Consider the following 22,343-nt stretch of genomic DNA (forward strand, 5'->3'; position numbering starts at 1 on the left):
CTAAAGGCATCTTAAATTTGCATGTCTCCAACTGACTCCTGTTACCCCTCCTCCTACTTCCCCATCAAACCTTGTCTCTCAGTTTTTTACCACTTCAGTAACAGTCACTCCATTTCTCCAGTTGCTCAGGATAAAAACCTTGGAGTCATCATTGTTTTCTCCCACAGCCGACATCTGATGCAACCTCAAATCCTGCAGACTCTACCTTGAAAATATAGTCAGTATCTAACTATTCTCACCACCTCCACAGTTGGTCCCACCTACTTTTATCTCTACTCTGGATTATAACAGCCCAAGGATCAGCATGGGCCAAATCTGGCCTGCCACCTGCTTTTGTTAATCAAGCTTTATTGGAACACAGCCTTACTCATTAGTTTACCTTATGCTACAACATCACCATCAAGGAGTTACAACTGAGACCTCATGGCCTCCAAAAAATATTTACCATCTCTAACTAACCTCTTCAATAGACTATTAAATTGTAAGTTGAATAATATCACTTCCCTGTTCAAAACCCTCTCAGTCAGAGTCTAAGCTAAATTCTTTAAGGTTCTGTGTGAACTGGACCACCCCATGATCTTCTGACCTGATCCCCTACTGTTCTCCCGCCTCTCATGCTCATTGGGCTGCATTGTCCACCCCACTTCTTAGGTTCCTCTATCTCCACCCACCCCTGCTCTTCCTCAGACAAGCCAGGCATGCTCCTAGTATAAGACCTGTGTTCACTGTCCCCACTACTGCAGATGATCTCCACATTGACATCTGCCCAGCTTGTTCAGTCTCCATTCACTTTTTACTGAAATGTCACTGTCTAGTGAGCTTTTTCTAAGCCCCTGATTTAAATCTAAAGGCCCGGTTCACGAAATTCATGCATGGGGTGAATGGGGAGTGGGGGAGGTGGTGTCTCTTAGCCTGGCCAGTGCCCTCTCACAATCCAGGACCACTCGGGTAGGGTTCATAGGCCTGGCCGGCTATCAGGGCCTATCAGGGCTTTCCTACCCCCAGCTGCCAGCAGTTGGCCCCGCCCCCACCACTTGCACTGCTTGCCATCTGTGTGGCACTGCCCCCCTCCCCTGCTACAGGTCACCTCCCTCTGCAGGCGACAGACCTGGGGTGCAATCACTTGGCTGGCCTGGGCATCCCTCTACAGGGCGATGGCTAGCTGGCCCTGCACACCTGCCACAGGGTAGCTAGCTGATGGCCTGGGCCTCCTTCTGCAGGGCAATCGATCCTGGAGCTCCAAGATGGATCGCCCAGCAGAGAGAGGCCCTGCCCACCTGGCCAGGGCTCTGCAATGGATTGCTGATCAGAGGGTACCCTGGGCCTCCCTCTGTGGGGCAATCATGGGATGATGGCGGTGCCCCGACCAATCCCATTGCACCCACCTTGGCTGGTCTGGCGCCAGTGCATGTCATAGCGTGGTCACCTGGAAGGTTGTCTGGATGGTCGTTTTGCTGTTCAATCATATGGTCAATTTGCATATTATACTTTTATTATTATAGATGGCACTCTCGCCAGGCCGGCATGGCTCAGTGGTTGAGCGTGTACCTATGAAGCAGGAAGTCAGGTTAGATTCCCAGTCAGGGCACAAGTCCGGGTTGCGGGCTGGATCCCCAGTAGGATCAATACCTTTTTCAATAAATAAATAAGTTTTTGGAAGTAGTGATTCTATAGCAAATGTGCAATATATCAGTCAATTGGCAACAATTTCTACAAACACATCTGCGTAGGGAAGAATTGCAAGGAGCTCCAGACACAAATGACCTGTGGATTTGGGGAGGCACTTTATTTCCCATTTCCCCTTTTTCCATATGATTTCTTACCATATAACCAGTGTCCTTGTGCTATTCTTTGAGTCTGTGGCTATAGTTTCTGTAGCATTTCAGATCTCAATCTTCCTTTTCCACCCATCATTATTAAAACGTATCTCCCTGGCTTCTATTACCAAAAGACTCTGGCCCATTCCCTTCTAAGCTCATAGACTCATTAAAGTCCAAATACTAATGAATAATAATGACTCTACCTCCTAGAAAATAATTTGCATTTAAACAACTTTCAGTGCTTGAATCCAAGGAGGCCAGTGATGTGGGAATTCCCAGTGGGTAAAAGGCCTGGGCCAGCTGGAGTAGCCATGGAGAGGTCTCGGCAGCTGCCCACTTTGCCTCTACAGGGCGAGACCAGCCAGGGATATTTCCTTCAGTGTTGGAGCACACAGACGTGCAGGGTGTCAATTAGAGGCACTGGGAACATCTTAACTTGCATGGAAATGAGCCTGTCACTTATGATACATGTACATGCTTACATATATTACTATTGATTCCCTCCCTTCATGCTTTGATAGCTTTTCATGTGCCTTACAGGTCCACTAGCACAAAGCTACTTCTTGGGAAGGAAAAGGAAGCTGGATAGGAATAGGACTCAGCCTCCAAAGAGGTGAGAGAGGGAAACGGGAGGTGACTATTGGGGCACATAAAGTCACAATCATGTTCCATTGGCCTCTGGGGCCATACTTCCCACACTCAAAACACAAGGAGGGTTCTGAGGAAGAAAAGATTGAGAAGTGCAACCTTTCCTCAAAAAAAAAAAAAAAAAAAAAAAAAAAAAAAACACACCCCCACCCTGAAAAAAATCCTGGTTTACAAGATTCTGTGCTGTGCAAGGAACACAGTAGACTTTCTCAGGCAATCCAGTATGGCTAGACAGAATAAGAGAATCACCTGAACTACTGCAGAAGAGGAATATATCCATCATCCCATCTGACTGATTTCTGTATCAGGAGCTGTTCTTACATCTCCGAAAAAGCACTCATGCTCTTTCCATGGACAAGGATGCCTCATTCCAGGATAGAGCAGATTATGATGAGGTGTTTCCTTGAATTTACCAGAACCAGCTGCAGGTGGACTAGTCCATATGCTGTCTTAAAGGAATGAATCATTTTCTTTTGAATTATGATAGAGGATAAGTCGTTTTTCCCTTACTTCACATACTGCCAACATAGGTGCCTGAGAATTCGTCATCTGGTAAAATGTGTATTGATCTCTCATTCCTGCAGGAAATGTTCCGCTTTCTTTACTTCGTTCCCTAGAAAAAGAGACACAATTATTTAAAAATATGAAAGATTTATACATTTTATCAAAATGGCCTCTTGTAAGTGGAAACTCTTAAGAGATTAGCAGAGATCTCAGATACTAAGTACCTTGATGGACATACAAAAAGGTAGTTTGTAAACTACAGGGCAACAGGTCCTTAAACCACTTCTAAAACCACTACACGTCATACTAAAGAGATCCTCAAGCCACTCAGAAGGACACATTGGTTTCTATCAGGACAGAGGGGGGGATATTTGCCCCTTCACGTGAGATGGTACAGAATCCCTGCTCCATGTGAGAGCCTTCCTATGGAGCCACAGGACTCTGTGTCCTGGGTGCTGTCTCCGCTGCACACCCCTTGCTACCCCCCCCCCAAGGAGGTATGATGACCATGGTCTATACGAACTGCCCAGTGGTCCAGGAGACAGCCAGGCTTCCCAGGGACTCTCTGTGTACTCAGGTGGGCCTTTCCCACCAGATCAAAGGGACAGGGTTGCTGATGATATTTTTACGAAGATGGATCACCTCCTCACAGGCCACCTGGCCCTACACGGGTGGCTCTCAATGTTCAGTGTGCACCAGAGTCACCTGGAAGACTCCCCAATCCAAAGATCTCCAGGCGCCACTCCAGAGTGTCTGGTTAAAGAGGTTTGAGGTAGGGCCCAGAATGTGCATTTCTAAGAAGTTCCCACGTGCTACAGATGCTGTATGTCCAGGTACCACACTTTGTGAACCATCCCAAAGTGTGTCTTTCTACCTTTTTCCTTCCCTCCCACTGTTGTGAGTCAGGGACTCAGTTTGGGGAATTAATGAGTAAGGCTACAGCAGCTGGCATGTGGGGGCCCTCAATCCAGGCTGCCACTCAAGACAGACAGGCAAGTGAAGCTAAAGTGACGTGGACTCAGGAACTCTTTTCATGATTCCAAAGATGCATGTCTATCTGGTCTGGCAGTTTGATCCTAGTTATTCACTTCACTGTTAAAGACCATCTGATGATAGCTGGAGAGCGCTGGCCCACACCCATAGCAATCAGACTAGTATTGGAGACAAGTAGATCTGCAGATGTGCCCAGAGGACTCATTGTAGCACTAATAAACTTCAGGGGGCGTGGTGTCTCCAGCACTCCTGCACAGGTGGCCATGGCAGGGCAGGGGGAACACACCTAGAGAGCCCGGGTTCAGGCCAGAGAACGAAGGTTTCTCAGCAGACATTCCTGGCTGCTGCAGGCGGGGAACTCTTCGGGAACCAGAGATGTGACTGTCAGCCCAAAACGCAGCTACTCTGTAAATAATTTCAAAGAACACCCATGTGCTCTGGCAGTTAGTGTTTTTTTTCCTAGAAAACTTGCCCCTCTAAGGACACAAAAGACTGTAATTAACATTGATTTCTTTCTACACTTAGCCCCCAAAGAGGGAATATGATGCTGTGAAATATGGCCAATGGAATTGGGACTAAAAGGAATGTGGAGCCTGCAAACTGGTTTTGGTTAATGCAGTATGCAAGGGTGTTTTCATATGTAAGGGAGTGGGGAGCTGCCTGAGCGGCTGGGAATATCTCTGAAGGGCTGGACTGTGGTTATTGAATACTGTCAATGATGTCTGTCAGGGAGGTAACACATTAATTTCTATACTGTCATGTTTACTTTGTAGCTCAGCTGGGGTAATGCTTTGCCACATCCTCACCCCAGGACTCAGGCTGAGGGAGCACCCATTGTCTGGAGCATTGCAGATTTCCATGGGGATGGGGGGAGTGGCAAATTGCATGGTGGGTCTTGATGCTTTTGCCCAGAAATAACACATTTACAGACTATAGTGGGTTGAATGGTATCCTCCCAAAATTAATATCTACTCCCAGAATCTCAAAATGTGACCTTATTTGGAAATAGGATCTTTGCAGATGGATTTAGTTAAGAATCTGGAAATGATATTGTACTGGATTTAGGGTGACCTTACATTCAATGACTTGTGTCCTTGTAAGAAAAAGAGAGGACATAGAAATAGAGAAGGCAGCCATGTGAAGGTGGAGACAAACGTCAGAGTGTTGCAGCTCAAGCTGAGGAACTCCAGGTGTTACAGGACAGGGACTGGGCCTAGAGTGGGTCTGCCTCAGCCAGCTGGTAGTGTGTGGGTCCCTGACTTCCCACAGGAAAAATTTCATATCACAAGTCCAGGTGATTTTTTGAGATTATGTTTCTTAAAACTGGGGACATTGAAACAAAGGAAGAACTTTGGATAGAAGAAGCAATAAGAGAGGGCCTATGCAGGGCTCTCTTGGCTTTTTAAAAATGTTATAGGAAATGCGTGGGCCACACTGGGCTGCGTGAACTCACTGCAAAGTAAAAGTCACAGTGATAGCAGTGAGCCAAGGTGGGGGTGCTGTTAGCTCAGTGGAAAGTCAGAGAAAAAGGGGGCCTCAGAGACAGGTTCAGGGGGTAAGCCCAGGATGATCTCCTGCTGCCCACTGCTCCCCTGATTGCAAATCTTGCGGGGACCCTTTGAGTTTAGGAGAAAGTAGAGACACAAAGTGTGGGCATGCTCTAGCGAGAGTTCTTGGTGGTTCCTTTGTCTTGTGGCTTCTTATCTTTCTTTAGCTGGTGGGAATCCAGGGGAGGTCTCAGGGCAGAGTCTTAACATAATATTCATTAGCTTTCCAGGTGTGGCATTCAATATGTTGATTTATCAAAATGTACATATAGAGGGATCAGAGTTATTTTCTGGCTAGCTTTAATTACCAAGAACATCATCTAAAAAGGACTTGGACTGAGGCCCTTCTGCCCCGGACAGTGTAAACATTTGCTCTTAAGTGTAGTTAGTTAGGGAAGATAAAACTTTGTGATTCATTAGCTGGCTGTAAATTGCTCAGATTATTTGACCTTGTTTAATTATTTTGTCTCAGTTTCCCTTATTCCACTTGCCAAGGACTTTCCCTAGCTTCTTAGTGTCCTGCCTCACAAGGATTACCAAGATCTTTCAGCAGCTGGAATATGGCTCTGTTGACATGTTAATGTCAGACGTCTAGCTTCTAGAACTATGAGCAAATAAATTTCTCTTATTTTAAGCCTCCTTGTTTATGGTAATTTCTCAGATTGATGAAACTAACACACTGGGCAAAGCAAGTCACATTATCCCACCCAATTCCAAGAGGGTGGGAGGGACAGTCCCGCTGTGCTGAATAGTCTCCCTCAGATCCATACTCTCCCCTTCCATACTCTTGTCCCGCAAAGCCAAAGTTCAAGAACTGCATGAACAGACTTCTTTCCATCTAACTTCTGGTTGAGATTTGCCCAGAGCAGGAGTTTGGGAGGTGGGAAGCGAGGGGAGTCATGGCCACCTTCCTCTCTGCCAGGCTGCTAGTGGCTGTTCCTCTACCAAAGGCTATAGCTCCTGCCATGCAGCCCTCCTTGAGTTTCTCCATTCTCTCAGGGTTCTCCTAACCACTCCTCTCCTTGCATCTCCAGAACTAGAGAGGAGGGGACAACAGCTGCTGTTAGCTCACAACACTTCTCCTTTCCTTGTCACTTTCCCTTAACCCTGCCCACACCCTCGTAAACAGTTCCTTTATTAATCTCCTCTCAGCATCTTCATTTGCTTCATTTCCTCTCAGCACGCCATCTGTTTTCTGCTGAGAATCAGTGGATACACATATCGTGGTATTAGGAGGAGAGCTGGAAACTTGGTGGCCACAGTGGGAACTGAATGGAGAAGCAGCACTAATGAAGCAACAGAGGGAACTTCAAGGAGAGGGACCGACCACCACATAATTGCTTTGCTTCTGCCATTCCTTCCCTCAGGCAGAGGAAGGAGCCTGAGCTCAGAAGCAAGACATACTTCAGCTCCACCATTTATTACCTGAGATATGAACCTCTTTGGAACTCAGTTTCTTCAAATGCACATTGGGTATTAACAATGCTTTGGATATAGCAATTCTTTCCTTATTGGGTTTTTTAAGAACCCAGAGCAAAACTGTGGTAGGTAGAGTAATTCCTCCCAAATATTTTCAAGCCCTAATCTCTGGGGATCTTGAAATATGTCACTTTATGTGGCACAAGAGACTTGTGGACGTGATTAAGGTTACAGACCTAAACATGGGGAGATTATCCTGGATTCCCAGAGGCACCCAATCTAATCACTTGAGTATTTAAGGTAGACGGGGAGGAAGAAGAGTCAGTCATCGAAATGTGCCAGAAGAAGAGGAGGCAGGGCAACCGGAGAAGGCTTTAATGCATCATGGGCGCTACACACAGTTACCCAAAGCCAGCCTGTCGATGCTGACCCCCTCCAAGATGGCAGCCAGAAAGGAAATGGGAACCTCAGTCCCACAGACTCTGAATTCTGACAAACACTTCAATGAACTTGAAGGTGGATTCTCCCCTAGAGCCTTCTGAAGGAACTCAGCACAGGCAACACCTTGGTTTTGGCCATGGGAGACCAGAAGCAGAGAAACCATTGCACTTCTGACCTGCAGAACTGTTGCATAAGGAATGGGTATCATTTTAAGCCCCTAAATTTGTAGAAATTCCTTCTGGCAGCAACCGACAGTAAATACTACAGCATGATGAGGCCCTGGTGCATAGTAAGTGCCCTCTACATGTATGTTATGTGTCTCCAAAGGGGACAGTTAGGCAAGGTACAGAGAGGCCTTCCCAGGACCCCAAAGATTATGTGCTCTCAAAGAAAAACAGGTGCTGCAGTTTTACAACTAACCTAGAATCTGGCTCTCTCTAGTGTTTTCCAGCTGTGGTGAGTGTGGGCTGGCTACCTGAGCAGCCTCCAGCAACAGCAGCAGGGGGAGTGGGAAGAGCTGTGCTTGTCCCTGACTTGGGCAAATCAAGCCTGGGCTCAAGGACTTCCCCATGGAAATGCACTCTCATCCCTCTGGTAGAATATCCCCTACCCAAACCCTCAGTCCTGCCTTCTCCTACTCGGAGGCAGTTTCTGATTCTAATATTTTTCCCTCGTGGAAGCACAGACCAGGCAGATCATTTCCTGCTACTGGAGCCTTCCTTCTGCTTCCCTCAGCCAAATCCGTCTCTCTAACCACCTGTCAGTATCTTCCAGCTGCCTAACCATCTAAACCCAGTCCTGGCCTATTGAGCACAGACACTCTGCTACACAGCTTCGTTTGATGACTGGGGCAACTGTGCTTTTATGAGTGGGTCAAGTTTAAATAACACCCTAGGACACTGGGTATCAAGGATGTGGGTCCCTCAGCGTTCAATCACCAACAAAGTGTATAGGAGGACACGCGGACTAAGGGCTATCCACTGCCCACAGACTTGTGCCTCTGGCTTGAATCAAAATTGTACACACTTGGCCCAATCCCAGTGCCTCTCCAGGGTTTCAGACAGCAATTGGTGATCCTTTAGATAATATTTTCCCTGTCCTTCTCAGGGACTCACCTCACTCTAAGGAGACTCTAATAATAGGAAGTAATAAACTGAGTGGCCAGATTATTATGACCACCCCATCAGTACAATGAAGTGAATTAGTTATGCAAATAATAATAATAAAACCTTGAGAGTATTTGCTTAGGAAGTTTTCAATATTCATTATTTTTGGAAATGTCAATGAAGTACTGATGGGGTGGTCATAATAATCTGGCCACTCAGTGTATTGATTGTGTGCTTACCGTGCACCAGGCACTGCTCTATGTAGCTGTAAAAGTGTTAACAGTAAATTCTCAAGGCAATTTAAAGAGTTAATTTCTATTATTTTCATCACGCAGCTTCACAAAGAAGGAAAGGAGGGCTCAGAAGTGTTAAGTAACTTGTCCAATGGTTAACCGTAGTGTGTGGCTAGAGATGTAAACTCAAACCTGGGCTAAAGCGTTTCTGTAATACTACACATCACACGGATTTTCTTGCTTGATTCAACACACACAGAGCTTTTAGGTCGCGACCAAGCACTGTGACAGACCCTGGAAATACAAATATACCCTGGAAAGATTTCATTTTCTCCTAGCTAACATGGTAGAATAGGAGACAGGTATGTACAAAAAATATATAAATGCATTTTATTAGCAGCATAAACAAAGTGCAATGGAAGAGGTAATTAGATGTTATAGGGAGAAAATGAAAAGTGGGGGAAAAACTTAGGAAGATAACCATAAACAAGAGAGACAGAGAGAGAAAAGTATCACATATAATCATGGGCCAAGTGCCCATTATTCCCCATTGCCTTTGTTTCCTCATCACTAAAATCGAGATCATAATACCCACTCCATGCCTGTTGTGAAGATTAATTTTGGTAATAAACGGAATGTGAATTACCTGTTCAAAATATTCTACTACACATTACACTCTCAATTTCCACCCCGAAAAAAAAAAAAAAAAACAAAACTTAAGTAAAGATAAGAGCTTAAAATCCAAATAAAAATGCTTGGGAATGTTAAAAGGGAAACAGACATATAAGGTAGTTAGATACTGGAGAAAGTTATCTCAGAGAGAAGCTAATCAAAACTAGGAAGCTTGCTTTTGATTCTGTCTCCTGGAATAGGCTTCCTCTTGCCTCACCATCAAAACACATCCCAGCTGATTCCCAAGAGCTGATGTGGTCACCCAGGTGGCCTCTTATTCACCTGATTTAAGAGTACTTCATTTTCTCTTTTTTGTTAGTCCTCACCAGATTATAGTTTTTTTTTCCTTGTTTTTTTTTTAGAGAATGGAAGATGAAAAGGTGGAAGGGAGAGAGAGAAAGAGAGAGAGAATCATCCATGTGACAGAGACACATCCAGCACGTGCCCTGACAGGGGCCAAGCATCAAACTTGCAATCCAGGTGCATGTCTTTGTCTGGGAATCTAACCAAGGACTCTTCCCTGCTCAAACAGATGCTCTAACCACTTAGGGACTCCTGCCAGGGCAAGATTACTCCATTTTCTGGACAAAACTACTTGAGGTACTTAGCCTCAGCAGCTCCCAGCATAAAACAGAGCATCATTCCAAGTCTATGTGTGAAGGTTGTGGACAGTCCTTCCTGGTCACTCCTCAGCTTTAGGGGGTCCTTTGGTCTCAGGGACAGCGGGCAGCCTTATTTAGCCAACCAGCTGCCCTGTGGGACACAGTGTCCCCAATGCTCTAAGTCTGGTGGGTGATTCTGTATCCATATACGCAGCAGTTGGAGAAGAATCCAACAGTCCCTTGGGTAGCCTTAGGGTGTCAAAGCAGCCATTCACATCATGACCACCATAATTATGAACCATTGTGTTAGTGAGATATCGCTTTTCCTTTCTTTTTTTAATCATTAAAAAAAATAAAACTATCAAATTTCACTGGAGCAATATTTGCTTCCAGTCACATCAACACATTTATTAAATTCCTTCTGTTTGCTCAGTTGAATGGGAAGTCTTAGAGGAGGGAATATTTAAAAAACTCTCTGATTTTAAAGAAATGATAATGTTGAGGGAAAGAGGTTTACACAAGGAAACCATGAAAAGTTACGTAGTATATAATGCACTGAGAGTGGCAATGTTATTTCCTGGTGTTATTACTATGAGGATGGAGTGCAATAGGAGATGCCATGGGTAGAGGATTTGGAGAAGTGGGGTGTTGTGGTGGGAAATTGCTTTCTTCTCCAGCAGGTAAGAGAAAAACAACCAACGGAGCAGACAGGCTGTGCACCCATCAGAGTAGCCACCAGAGACTGGCTTGTGACAAGAGAGTCCATCATTTAGGATAAATGTTACTGGCAGTTTTACAAGGTTTTTGCTTCAGTTTGAATGTTGTGCCTGTGTAATTCAGTGAGATATTGAAAGAAAGTGAAGGGATTAGTCAAAAACTATATATGCATAACAGAGACCACTGTGTGGCCACAGCCAGAGGTAAAGGCGGGGGAGGGGGGGTGTGGGGGGGAGAGTGTTGGTGGAGGTTGTCAGAGGGAAGAGGGAATGGGACAGAAGGATACAGAGTGTAGATGATATTTCATTGAGTTGTACACTTGAAACCGGTATAGTTTTGGGAACCAATGTCACTCTGATAAATTCAATTTTTTTAAAGGAAGGCCTTGTTTATACTGTAGCTTGGAACCATATTTTGAATCTTTTTTTTTTTTTTTTTTCAAACAGGAGAGGACAGTGGAGGGAGGATCCTGGGATCCAGGATGGAGCAAGAAGGAGGACAGGAACCTTGGAGAGGGGCGGAGTCAGTGAAGACCCAGTGAGCCAGGGCACATACTCCAAGCTTCTCTTGGCCAGAGGGACCAGGACCCGGGGGCAGGGTAGTGGTTGACAAGGAAAGCTTTGCCCTTGAAGCCCAGCATTCGCCACCTCCCTGGAGGGGGCTCGGGGTCTCCGCGGAGCCTCAGGGAGTACGAATGAGTCCAGGAATCTGAGGGACTCCCGTCAGCAGGGACATTGGCTGGGCTGGGTGGGAGCAGGTGTGGGATGGCCAGAGCTTCAGAGTGCAGCCAGCAGCGGGGCGTTGGGTCCTGCTTGTGACGGGCAGCAACTCAGGGTTCTGACTGTGACGCCAGTGGTTGCTCCAGATTCTGCCCTGGCGGTGATGGCAGCAGCCTCTGCCCCTTCGCTGGCACGATGTGGCCCCTGTTGGTGCTGCTGCTGCTGGGCTTGGCGAGCTGCGGTGAGCGGCCCCTATCCTGGTTCTGTGGATCCCTTCTCCTTGGCGCCACTCCGGCTCCGCAGCTCCATGGAGAGCATGGCCAGTGAGGACATGGGGTTCCCTGCAAGCCCTGCGCGAAAGTGGGAGGACCCGCGGGTAGTCAGGAGCTTCCTTCCTCCATTCCTCCTTCCCTCAACCCCTCCCTCCCTCCTTCCCTCCTCCCCCCACCCTGCCCCTTTCCTCTGCCCCTCCCTCCCTCCCTCCCTTCCTCCCTCCCTTCGTTCTTCCTTCCTCCCTCCCTCCCTCCCTCCCTCCCTCCCTCCCTCCCTCCCTCCCTCCCTTCCTTCCTTCCTTCCTTCCTTCCTTCCTTCCTTCCTTCCTTCCTTCCTTCCACCCTCCCTTCCTTCTTTCCTTCCTCTCCCTCCTCTTCATCTTCCCCAGGTGACAGCCTGCTCATCTCCTTCCCCTGCTCTCAGCCTCCAGAGGTACACACTGATGAAGACACCAAACCTTGCACCTTGCAAGGAAATTAACTAGAAAGAAAAGGCGCCTTCCTTGGCGAGTAGGTGGTAGCTTTTAGGATCCCTCTCTTTTGCACCCCTCTTCCCTCCTAGGCGCTTAAATGCACTGGGGATGAAGGCAGGAGAGTGAGAGAGTCTGGTCTTCCAGCCATTGAAGTGCGAATTTTGGCAAAGTCTGCAAGATGGTTTTATTTTTCCTGTTTGCCCTCCCACATGAACATAGGAGGTAAGGGAGACATACCTGATACAATTAAGTTTTCTTTTCAACACACCATTTAATCAGAAGAATCTTTTGCCCCCTCCCCTTTTAAATTTATTAAACCCTAGAAATAGACTTCCTGTAAACTCTCTCAACCTCCCTGCCCCACTAACCACTTTAATAGAGTCCAAAGAGCACACTCATGTGTCCCCCTGTATTTGAGGAACAGTTTATCAGCATTGGATTTTACTTGAAATATGATGACAACTTGCAGCTTAGTGGAATTTGGTATTTTTCTAAGCCAGAGGCATTTAGGCCCCAAGCTTTTGGAAACTATTATCTTTAAAAATGTGTGCTTCATAAAAAGTGAGGAAAGCGTGTGATTTTTTTGGTGTGGCTCAATAGGCTATGCCTTTCACATTTCACATGCAAAGACCCTCTTGTTAACTTTTTCTAAGATTCAAATTGAGTTTGAGTAACAGTAACAAGCAATTGTTATATTTAATTTGAGAATTTGAACTTAATTACATTTAAACTGATTATTAGCCTCATTGTGACTTTGTAATCCAGGACCCCTTGGGGAATGTCTGAGAGCCCAGTTAGGCCCTATCCCACTGGCCCTTGAATTTGTGCACCAGGCCTCTAGTTGTTGTATAAAAACCAATGGATTTCCATGTGTTTAGTATTTAGTTATAAAAGGGCACCTGTGAAGAGATGCTAACAGCCTTAGAGCACAAGTAGTTATAAATCAAGGTATTTGAGAGACTGAGTTTAGACTATGGAGGGAGGAAGACAGTCCATGGTCTTTTATGGTCATTTGTACTAACACTTTGATTTTGATTTTGTTACTAGTTGGGGTTACTGCCTGGAACCTTGTTTTTTTGTTGTTGTTGTTGTTGTTGATGCACAAAAGAGCTTAAGGTCAACAAAAAAATAAAATAAAAGCAAAATTGGGTTTATTGAAAATACATTCCAAATGAAGCACCAGTCAGTCAACAGAGTGTGAGAGACAAAATGATGAGAGGACCCAATGCCTGGGCTGCTGTAGCTCACTGGGAAGTGAGAGAAAAGGGGCCTTGGAGACAGGTTGTGGGGGTGAGCCCATGATGAACTGCAGCTGCCCATTTCTCCCCTGGATGCAAGTATCATGGGATACTTTAGAGGTTAGGGCAGTGGTCGGCAAACTCAGAGCCAAATATCAACAGTACAATGATTGAAATTTCTTTTGAGAGCCACATTTTTTAAACTTAAACATTGTCTAACGCTACTTCTTCAAAATAGACTCACCCAGGCCATGGTATTTGTGGAAGAGCCACACTCAAGGGGCCAAAGAGCAGCATGTGGCTCTCAAGCTGCAGTTTGCTGACCATGGGGCTAGGGGATATTTGCCTGTGGGGAAAAGCAAGGGAAGATAATGGCATGGGATTGCTCCCTGGAGGTAGAGTACATGCTAGAGAGAGCATGGCCCACAACTCCTGGGTTCTAAAAAGGGACTTTATGTGTAAAGCCGTTCATATGCATTCAGGGATGAGTGAAACTATCTTTCCTCTGGGATTTCCCTTACCCATAATGTATACTGAAAATCTATAGGGGTTGGATTTTGAACTAAAATGCAAATCTCCACTAATAAAAGATAAAGATGCAAAAATGACCGTACCTTCATGACGCCCACCAGCCAATCAGGAGTGAGTATGTAAATTAACTGAAAAAGATGGTGGGTTAATTTGCATAGGCAGGCGCCAAGCAGTGGAGCAGAACCCTTGGTGATAATGTAAGCATCCTGCCCCCAGCTGCTCAGCGCCTGTGTATGCAAATTAACCCACCATCTTTTGGGGGTAATTTGCATATTCTCTCTTGATTGGCTGGTGGGCATCGTGAAGGTAGGGTCAATTTGCATCTTACTCTTTTATTAGTGTAGATGCCTACTATTAGGACATTTGCTCATGCTGTCATCTGTATTTTGGCAGATGTTTTATCTTTGCCACCAAGTTGTTAATGGAGATTTGAAAGGCTAGGTTCTAAAGATGAAAAATACATGTTTCTCCAAAATTGATAAATATTTTGAATCCAAAATTATTAATGTGTATTCTTTAATGTTGATTAAACTATGGCTAGTATAGGCCATGCTTTTAATATATTAATGATATTTTTGTGACACAATTTTTATAAAGCCATTTACCCAATTTTAGGTTTTGCTGTCATAACCTTTTATGCAAGATTTTAAAATTCTATATTTTTATATCTTGTGACCAATACAGTGCACTCAGGCTGCCATAAAGCTACTTTCACTTGTACAGATACTTTTCTATGGTAAAAGAAGAATAATAGTGTAGAATTAATTTTGCTAAACTTGTTGTAATACTAAACTAAAAATACAGAGCACCCAGGAAATTTGATTCTGACAGACCTAGTCTAACACAGTAGAAGCTGGATTTGCCATCTGCATGGTTATGTGGAGATGAGATAGGAATTACAGGTGAAACCCTCCTCTACTTCATTCCATACCCATGGAAAAGTTGTGTATGACTCCATATCTTGTCATTCCAGGGATTGAGAATATTTATGTATATTTCAATATGTGTCATACTGCTGGTTTAAAAGACAAGGCAGTGAATTGGGCAAGTGTAAGGTCTATCAAAATGTTTTTACCTGTTTTAAGCCCTTGCTATTCTCTAAGCACTTTACAATGTCTTCCTGGACATAGAGACAAATTTCAGATTCTATGCCTCTTAATTACATAAAAGACAGTTACTTGGTAGCAGGGATTTTGTTGTTTTTAATCCTTCACTGGTACTTAATATATTTTTGGTACTTAATAAGGCCTTAATGCTAGATGTTACTGAATTTAAACTGCCCTTCCCCCTGTCATTCTAGCTCAACCACTGCACTTCTTGTAATGCCACTTTACAATTTAGAGGCTCTTAATTTGAGTCAGAATTAGACACTTTGGAGAATCCCACTTTACCCCAGACCTGTTTGATCTCTGATGAGGAGAGATCTAACAAAACCCTCCGTTTTTTACTTTAATCCTAACCCAATTCAGTTTGAAGCTCCGTGGTCAACATCTGTGGTAAAACTGATCATTTCTAGCAGGTATCTTTTACTCATGAGCTTTGCTTCATTTACCTTAGTGACTGCTGGGACTTCTTACCCCATTCCTAAATAGCCATTTCAAGCAGACAATTATTTTCCTACTCTTTAAAAAAAAAAAAAAAAGTAGTGATGTGTGCTGTAGATTCTTTCAACTTCCCTCCTACCATTTCTAAACTTACCTGTTTCAACTTAGGTAATCTTCATCAGTTTCTCCCTTCTCACCCAGTTTCAGAAGTATACCTATTCACCTATTTAAGGAAAAGATCACCTGTCTACAGCTCTTTCACTCCACCCCCTAGGAGATCTACCTAATCAAATTAATTCTTCAGTTTTATATCTTAGATCTTTCCTTGTCCATTGGTTCTTTCACCATAGCTTGCAGACCTGCTTAAGGTTTACCTCCTATTAAAAACAATATAATAGATAGATAGATAGATAGATAGATGATAGATAGATGATAGATAGATAGATAGATAGATAGATAGATAGATAGAACCAAAAGATCTTGCCCTGTTTCTGTAGAGAGCACCTGGAAAGGCACATTGAGCTTATTTAATTATTGTCAGCTGAACCCAGTGGCCTTGGCAAAGCAATGTCCTGGAGATGTACCATGCCAGAGGCAGGTACATCTTCAGCCTGACCCTTAGCTCAGGTGCCAGGGGGTGGGTTTCATTAGCTAAGTTCATCCAGGCCCATGGAACTGACTCAATTATCTGGGCTTAGCCAGGAGTGACTATTACAAAGAAGCCACAAACAATGAAAAATTATAGCTTGATCTTTAATCATGACTATAGCTTGATCTTTAGCCATGATTTCTTATAATTTCCTTTGTTTTAAACTTTAGTAAAACTTCCTGGAATCATGCTGTAGATAATAAATGTGCTGCACTGGCTCTGGGTCACTGTCTCTCCAACAGAGGACGGCTCCCCACCCGGTCCCAGCTTTTCCTACTGTTTCTGCGTCTGTCTCTTTCATTTTCTCAATCCCCCATCGTCCCTATGCAGGACTGCTGTCCTGTCTCTAGCCAAGCTGGGTACGGTAAAGAGAGAAATACTTAATGTGTTCCTGTCTCCACAGTCCTTCCAATATCACCTTCTCTCTCTGTTCTCTTCGACTGTCAAATTTAATGAAATAGTAATTGCCTCTCCTTTCTCCCCTCCAATTTTCTTCCCAATGCAGTAAGACTTTTCATTCCATTAGTCTATTGACATTTTCCAGTGATGTAATTTTTAATCTAGGGCTTATTGCACATTGCATCCATATTGTTCATATCAAAAAACATTCTTGATGTCTATAGTGGAGATCTTTACTGAGTCACCGATTTCTCACAATACTTCTCACTTTCTTAGTTTGTTCCTTTTTAACTATTTGCTCTATAATCATTGGTATTCTCCAACATTTAATTCTTTGATACCTGCTCTGTTGCTTTGAAAGGACTCTCTGGGAAATCTTCTTTATGCTCACGATTTTAATTATCAGCTATATTCTTGGTCTATGAAAGTATCACATACTTAGCAAATGCTCAATAAATGGCAGCTAGTGTTGACTAACTTTGGCTCTTACTGCCAAATTAAGGAACTCTTCCATCTTGCCTGCAACTGACTTAGTTGAAATTTTGCATTGAAATATATAGCTTCATGATTATACAATCAGGTCTATAGAAATAAGAAGTGGAGGGTTTTCTTGAAATATGGAAGAAGAATGAATCATCTCTGATACCAATGTTTTGGGTATTCATTTCTTGGGATTCATACTTTAACTTTTTTACATTCATAAGGAATGTAAAGAGGCATACTTGCTGGACCTTGGGTTAATCCATAGGCTACCAAATGAAGACATTGTCCTTGCTTTTCTACCTTTTCTTCTAATGGGGAAACCAGTTAAATCGAATATTAATTACAACATTTAATAATAAGAGTAGTGACAGCACTTGAGAGAGAGTCATGAGAGCAATAAAAAGAGCTATTGTAGTGAAGCTAAGGTGGAGAGATGGGTGCTAGGGGGCAGAGATTCAGGAATGAAACGAAAGTAAAGAAATGCTTTTAGGATATTATTTTATATTTCTAGGGACAAGAGAGACAAATATGAGGGATTTCCTAAAGTTGGTGAATATTTGACATGTTTTTAAATGTTTAAAAACAAAGGCAAAACCTATGTAAATGGAATAAGGGCATGTGGGAGGCTGATAATCAACTAGGAAAGTCCTTAAGGAGATTGATGGGCAGTGAGACAAAAATAGAAACTACTTCTCAGATAAAGGGATTCATTTCTGAAGAGGAGAAATGGGAGTGAGAGGGGAGAGAAGTGTGGATTGGTGGGGTTGCAGGTCAGTTTTAAGGTGAGATTATTAGAACCTTCTGGCTTCTCATCTGGCATCACTGATGGACTCAATCTGAATTAGGAAATAAGAAGAGAGGGCTGCTTTGGAGAGTATGGAATAAGCTCCTGCAGAAGGAGAGAGAGTTAAGAGCTGCTATAGAGGAGAGAAACATGGAACATGTGTAAAAAGATTGAAGACCACCAAGTGGACAGGGACTATGACACTTTTCTATTGTTCCCCAGGTAGCAACACATATTTTCCTAGAAACCTGTAAGACTGATTCTTGTCCTGTCCTGCCCTTCCAGAGCACTTTGCTCATACAGGAAGGATCATACTTACATAATCCTGTGTGATAATAAGTGCATATCATCCCCCAAGTCAGAATTGGAAACTTTGAAAAGATAATTCATACTCTCCCCATCCCCCCCTCCGCCCCATCATTGTACCCGCACATCCTATCACAATGTTTCATTTATTCTCAATAAATGTTTGCTGCATTTTTTAAAATTCTGAGCCATATATTGAGCTTTCACTGCATCCACATGTTGGCCATCTTTGGGACTGTGGAAGAAGATGGTTAGGTTGGTGGTTGGTATTCACAGAGATTGTAGAATCCAATATTTTTGGCTTTTAATATAAAATAATTTTCCATTTTATTTTTAATTTATTTGTAACACTGGCATCAGTGATGGTTGTATTAATACCTTTCTATCTCATTAGGACTTCTATTGGAACATCTTATTTTTCAGAATTTTCTTACTCATGTCAGTTATTTGTGTTCTTTCTTTATTTAGTATTTCAAATACTTTCTTCCCTTTACTGTTCCATCAGAAAGCAGTAAGCAAAAGAGAGAAAACCCAACTTAGATAATTTTATTTAACTTAGATAATTTTATTTACTTAGATAATTTTATTTTAATTACTCCAGAGAGTAAACCAAGGCACAAAAAAGTTACGTGAATTGCTTAAGATCACATCCTGACAAAGGACATGTAGCATTTATACTCAGACTTTCTGAACATTGTTTAATTCACAGTCAATAGTTGGTAGAGTGACATTTTTGGACTACCCTTATTTATTAATTAGAGTGCAAGGGTTATTCAAGTTATGGCTTATCCAGGTGAATTTTATTTGAATTTAATTAACAGCACTAATTCTATTTAAATGGCTTCAGCTTTACATTTTTTGTATATTACAACAAATAATGCAGTACAAGTAGTACTTCCTGTATTCTGTAGGAAATCCATTCTCTAAGCATAAGTTATGAAATTGTCAAATAAGCAAACTAGAGTCATGGTAAGGCCATCTTGGCTTTTAAAGAACATTGAGAGAAAAGACACAGATATAGGCAATCAGTAATGCTGAAATGAATTAGTGAATATATGCAATTGGTCAACATCCTTAGGAAAATAAAATGAAAATTTTCAACCCTCTCTTTCACCAGGGTGAAATCAATTGCAAAACAAAGTTTATTTCTCTCTCTAGGGACAGGAGTAATTTGTATTACTGTTGGAGTTCTACAGCTTATAGAACACAGTAAAAGGCACAGGCCCCCTACAAAACCAGATATTCCCAAAGGATATCCCCACTGAAAGGACACTAGCTAATCCTTTTGTCCACTTCAAAATTGTACACCTTATTTTCTGACACTTTCCTTCTTTTCTAATTTCAACATCACAACCACTTTCTTCTCTCCTTTTTGTACACTATCCCCGCATGCTTCTTTCTCAGGGGAAATAATTCAGAATCCCAAGATGTTGAAAAACGCAATTGGAAGTCCAGGTTTTGCCTGGGGCTTCGCACTATTGGGATGGCTAGAAGTGTAGAGAACTGGGAAGAAGTGAACTTGTGAACCATAAGCTTGGTTCAGACTGCAAATTTCCAGAAACATAACAATTTGCACCTCCCAGTCAGAGATAGTTTAGATCGTTGCATAAAAATGTGGTTTTGCCCAGTTTTTAGAGTTTTACCTACATATGTATAGCACAGCATTGTTGAGAGGTCACTTGTCCATGTAGTTACTCCTTTGATAGAGTTGTCCAGTGTTCATTTTTGATCCTCTTACTTGCAGAGAGTAAACCAAGGCACAAAAAAGTTACATGAATTGCTTAAGATCACATCCTGACAAAGGACATGTAGCATTTATAATCAGACTTTCTGAACATTGTTTAATTCATATTTCACTATGCATCCAAACATTCAACTCAACGGGCATTTATCAAATACTATATTCATAGAATAATAATGTATTATGTTCTTGAGTTTTATTCCCAATTTGTATAAAAGGAAGAAATTGTAAGGATGAACTATTAAAGGTGATATTTATATTTGTTAGTGCTTTGATTTTTTTCAGGGAAAAATCTAAGTAACTACTGAGATAGAAGAGTTAATGACTTAAAAATGTGGAAGAGAACTACAATTTCTCTACCATCTTGCCCATTTTTGGTGAAAGGTTAGTGATTGCAATTACCTTTCCAATCCCTATTTTATTTATTTTTTATTTTTTTATTTTTTTTTGATTAAGGTGTCACATATTTGTCCTCATCCCCCCATTCCTATCCCACACCCCTCCCCACGATGCCCCAACCCCCTGTTGAACTTAACCATTGGATAGGCTCATATGCATGCACACAAGTCCTTTGGTTGATCTCTCCCCCCTCCTCCCAACCTCCCCTATCCTCCCTCTGAGGCCCGATAGTCCGATTGATGCCTCCTTGTTTCTGGTTCTGTTCTTGTTCATCAGTCTATGTTGTTCATCATTTCCCCTAGATGAGCGAGATCATGTGTCCCTAGAGATATACTTATAAGAACTGAATGTGAGACGAGCAATAATAGTTATGCTGACAGGCAAATGAATCAGTCTGTAGTGAGTTTCTTTCTGGACCAACAGTTCTTTAGAGACCCAATTTCAATGTCCACCAGTTCCTTATGTGTACATGTCAGCACTGACCCCTCTGCTCTGGATGGTGGACAAATGGGGGTAACGGAGGTCCGACTTCCTCTGGTTTGGTCTCGGCCGGACCCAGGGGCACGGCTTCACCCGGACTAAGGGGCACGTGGCCTCACCCAGACCCAAGGGGCGCGTGGCCTCACCCGGGCCTGGGACCAAGCCTAACCCGGATGGACCCAGGGGCGCAAGGCCTCACCCGGACCCAGGGGCACATGGCCTCACCTGGGTCCAGGGACCCAGCCTTAACCGGGTCCAGTGGTGCGTGGTCTCACCCGGCCCAGGGACCCAGCCTCACCTGGGTCTAGGGGCGCAAGGCCTCACCTGGACCCAAGGGCGCGTGGCCTCACCCGGACCCAGGGGCGCGTGGCCTCTCCCAGACCCAGGGACACATGGCCTCACCCGGACCCGGGACCCAGCCTCACCCAGATCCAGGGACACATGGCCTCACCTGGACCCAGGGGGCGTGTGGCCTCTCCCAGACCCAGGGGCGCATGGCCGCACCCGGACCCGGGGGCGCATGGCCTCTCCCAGACCCAGGGGCATGTGGCCTCACCCGGACCTAGGTGCGCGAGGCCTCACCCGGATCCAGGGACACATGGCCTCACCCGGATCCAGGGACACATTGCCTCACCTGGACCCGGGGGCGCATGGCCTCTCCCGGACCCTGGGGCGCGTGGCCTCACCTGGGCCTAGGTGCGCGAGGCCTCACCCGGATCCAGGGACACATGGCCTCACCCGGACCCAGGGGAGCGTGGCCTCTCCCAGACCCAGGGGCACGTGGCCTCACCCGGGTACGGGACCCAGCGTCATCCGTGTCCAGGGGCACATGGCCTCACCCAGACCTGGCATCCAGCTTCACCCGGACCCAGGGGCACATGGCCTCACCCGGACCCGGAATCCGGCTTCACTTGTACCCAGGGGCACGTGGCCTCACCTAGACCCAGAGGCGTGTGACCACACCCGAGCCCAGAGGCACGCAACCTCTCCTGCACCCAGGTCCCAGCGGGGTTTCATCTTCTTGATCCCAATTCCTGTTGGACAATTCCCTCTCAGCAATTTCTTCGGCCATTTTCCCAGACCTCCAGGACGGCTGCCGAGGCGGGCTCGGCGAAGCTCCGGTGTGCCTGGTGCACGGCGGCGGGCTGGTCCGGTGTCGCTGCGTCGGCCCTTGGGTCTGCAGCAGTGGCCGGTCGCCGAGCATGCGCACCTGGCCGCTTCTGGGGCATTGAGATTCTTGAAGGACTCAGAGGTCAGCAAGCGCGGAGTCTCCCACCCCATGTCTCCCAGGGGCTCGTCTGACAGTGCTCGGCAGCCAGTGGAGCCATCCCCTCAGCTGGAGACCACTGGGGGAACTGTACCGAGCACGTTCCAGGCCGCCATTGTGTCGCCTGAGCCGTAGTTCTTAAAGTGTGGTCTTTGGGTCACCGGCATCAGCATCATCCCACATACCCCTCTTTTATTCTAATTGTAGAGCATCCAATGGAGTGTAGGTCAGCTACTGCCTGAGGCACTCAGCAGGGATTACAGCAAAAACTGTAGTTTCCTCCTCCTGTCTGAGTGGTCCTGGAGCAGTCCGACTAGAACCACAGTTCATCTGGTCAAGCTGCCAGAGGGCAGGCC

General features: G+C 44.7%; 1 protein-coding gene and 1 long non-coding RNA gene across 7 annotated transcripts in view; one reads left to right on the forward strand and one right to left on the reverse strand.

Annotated features, from left to right (window-relative positions):
* Nucleotides 1-11,594: 11,594 nt before the first annotated feature.
* LOC114229545 (uncharacterized) overlaps nt 11,595-22,343 on the forward strand; it is a 154,729-nt gene continuing 143,980 nt past the window's right edge. For 5 of the 6 annotated variants that reach the window (XM_054713993.1, XM_054713994.1, XM_054713997.1 and 2 more), the window contains exon 1: nt 11,595-11,662. In XM_054713993.1, coding sequence (XP_054569968.1) covers nt 11,617-11,662 — 46 coding nt within the window. In that variant the 5' untranslated portion in view covers nt 11,595-11,616. Of the gene's footprint in view, nt 11,663-20,189; nt 20,226-22,343 lie in introns of those variants that run through there. The other variant, XM_054713996.1, reaches the window with a different exon arrangement.
* The window catches only part of LOC129148600 (uncharacterized), a 64,948-nt gene continuing 54,208 nt past the window's right edge, over nt 11,604-22,343 (reverse strand). The window contains exons 2-3 of the long non-coding RNA XR_008555594.1: nt 19,748-19,837; nt 11,604-11,771 (exon numbers count right to left, since the gene is read on the reverse strand). This is a non-coding gene — a long non-coding RNA (uncharacterized LOC129148600). The remainder of the gene's footprint in view (nt 11,772-19,747; nt 19,838-22,343) is intronic.

The sequence above is a fragment of the Eptesicus fuscus genome, chromosome 3, assembly GCF_027574615.1.
Source record: "Eptesicus fuscus isolate TK198812 chromosome 3, DD_ASM_mEF_20220401, whole genome shotgun sequence".
NCBI classification, from domain to species: Eukaryota; Metazoa; Chordata; class Mammalia; order Chiroptera; family Vespertilionidae; genus Eptesicus; species Eptesicus fuscus.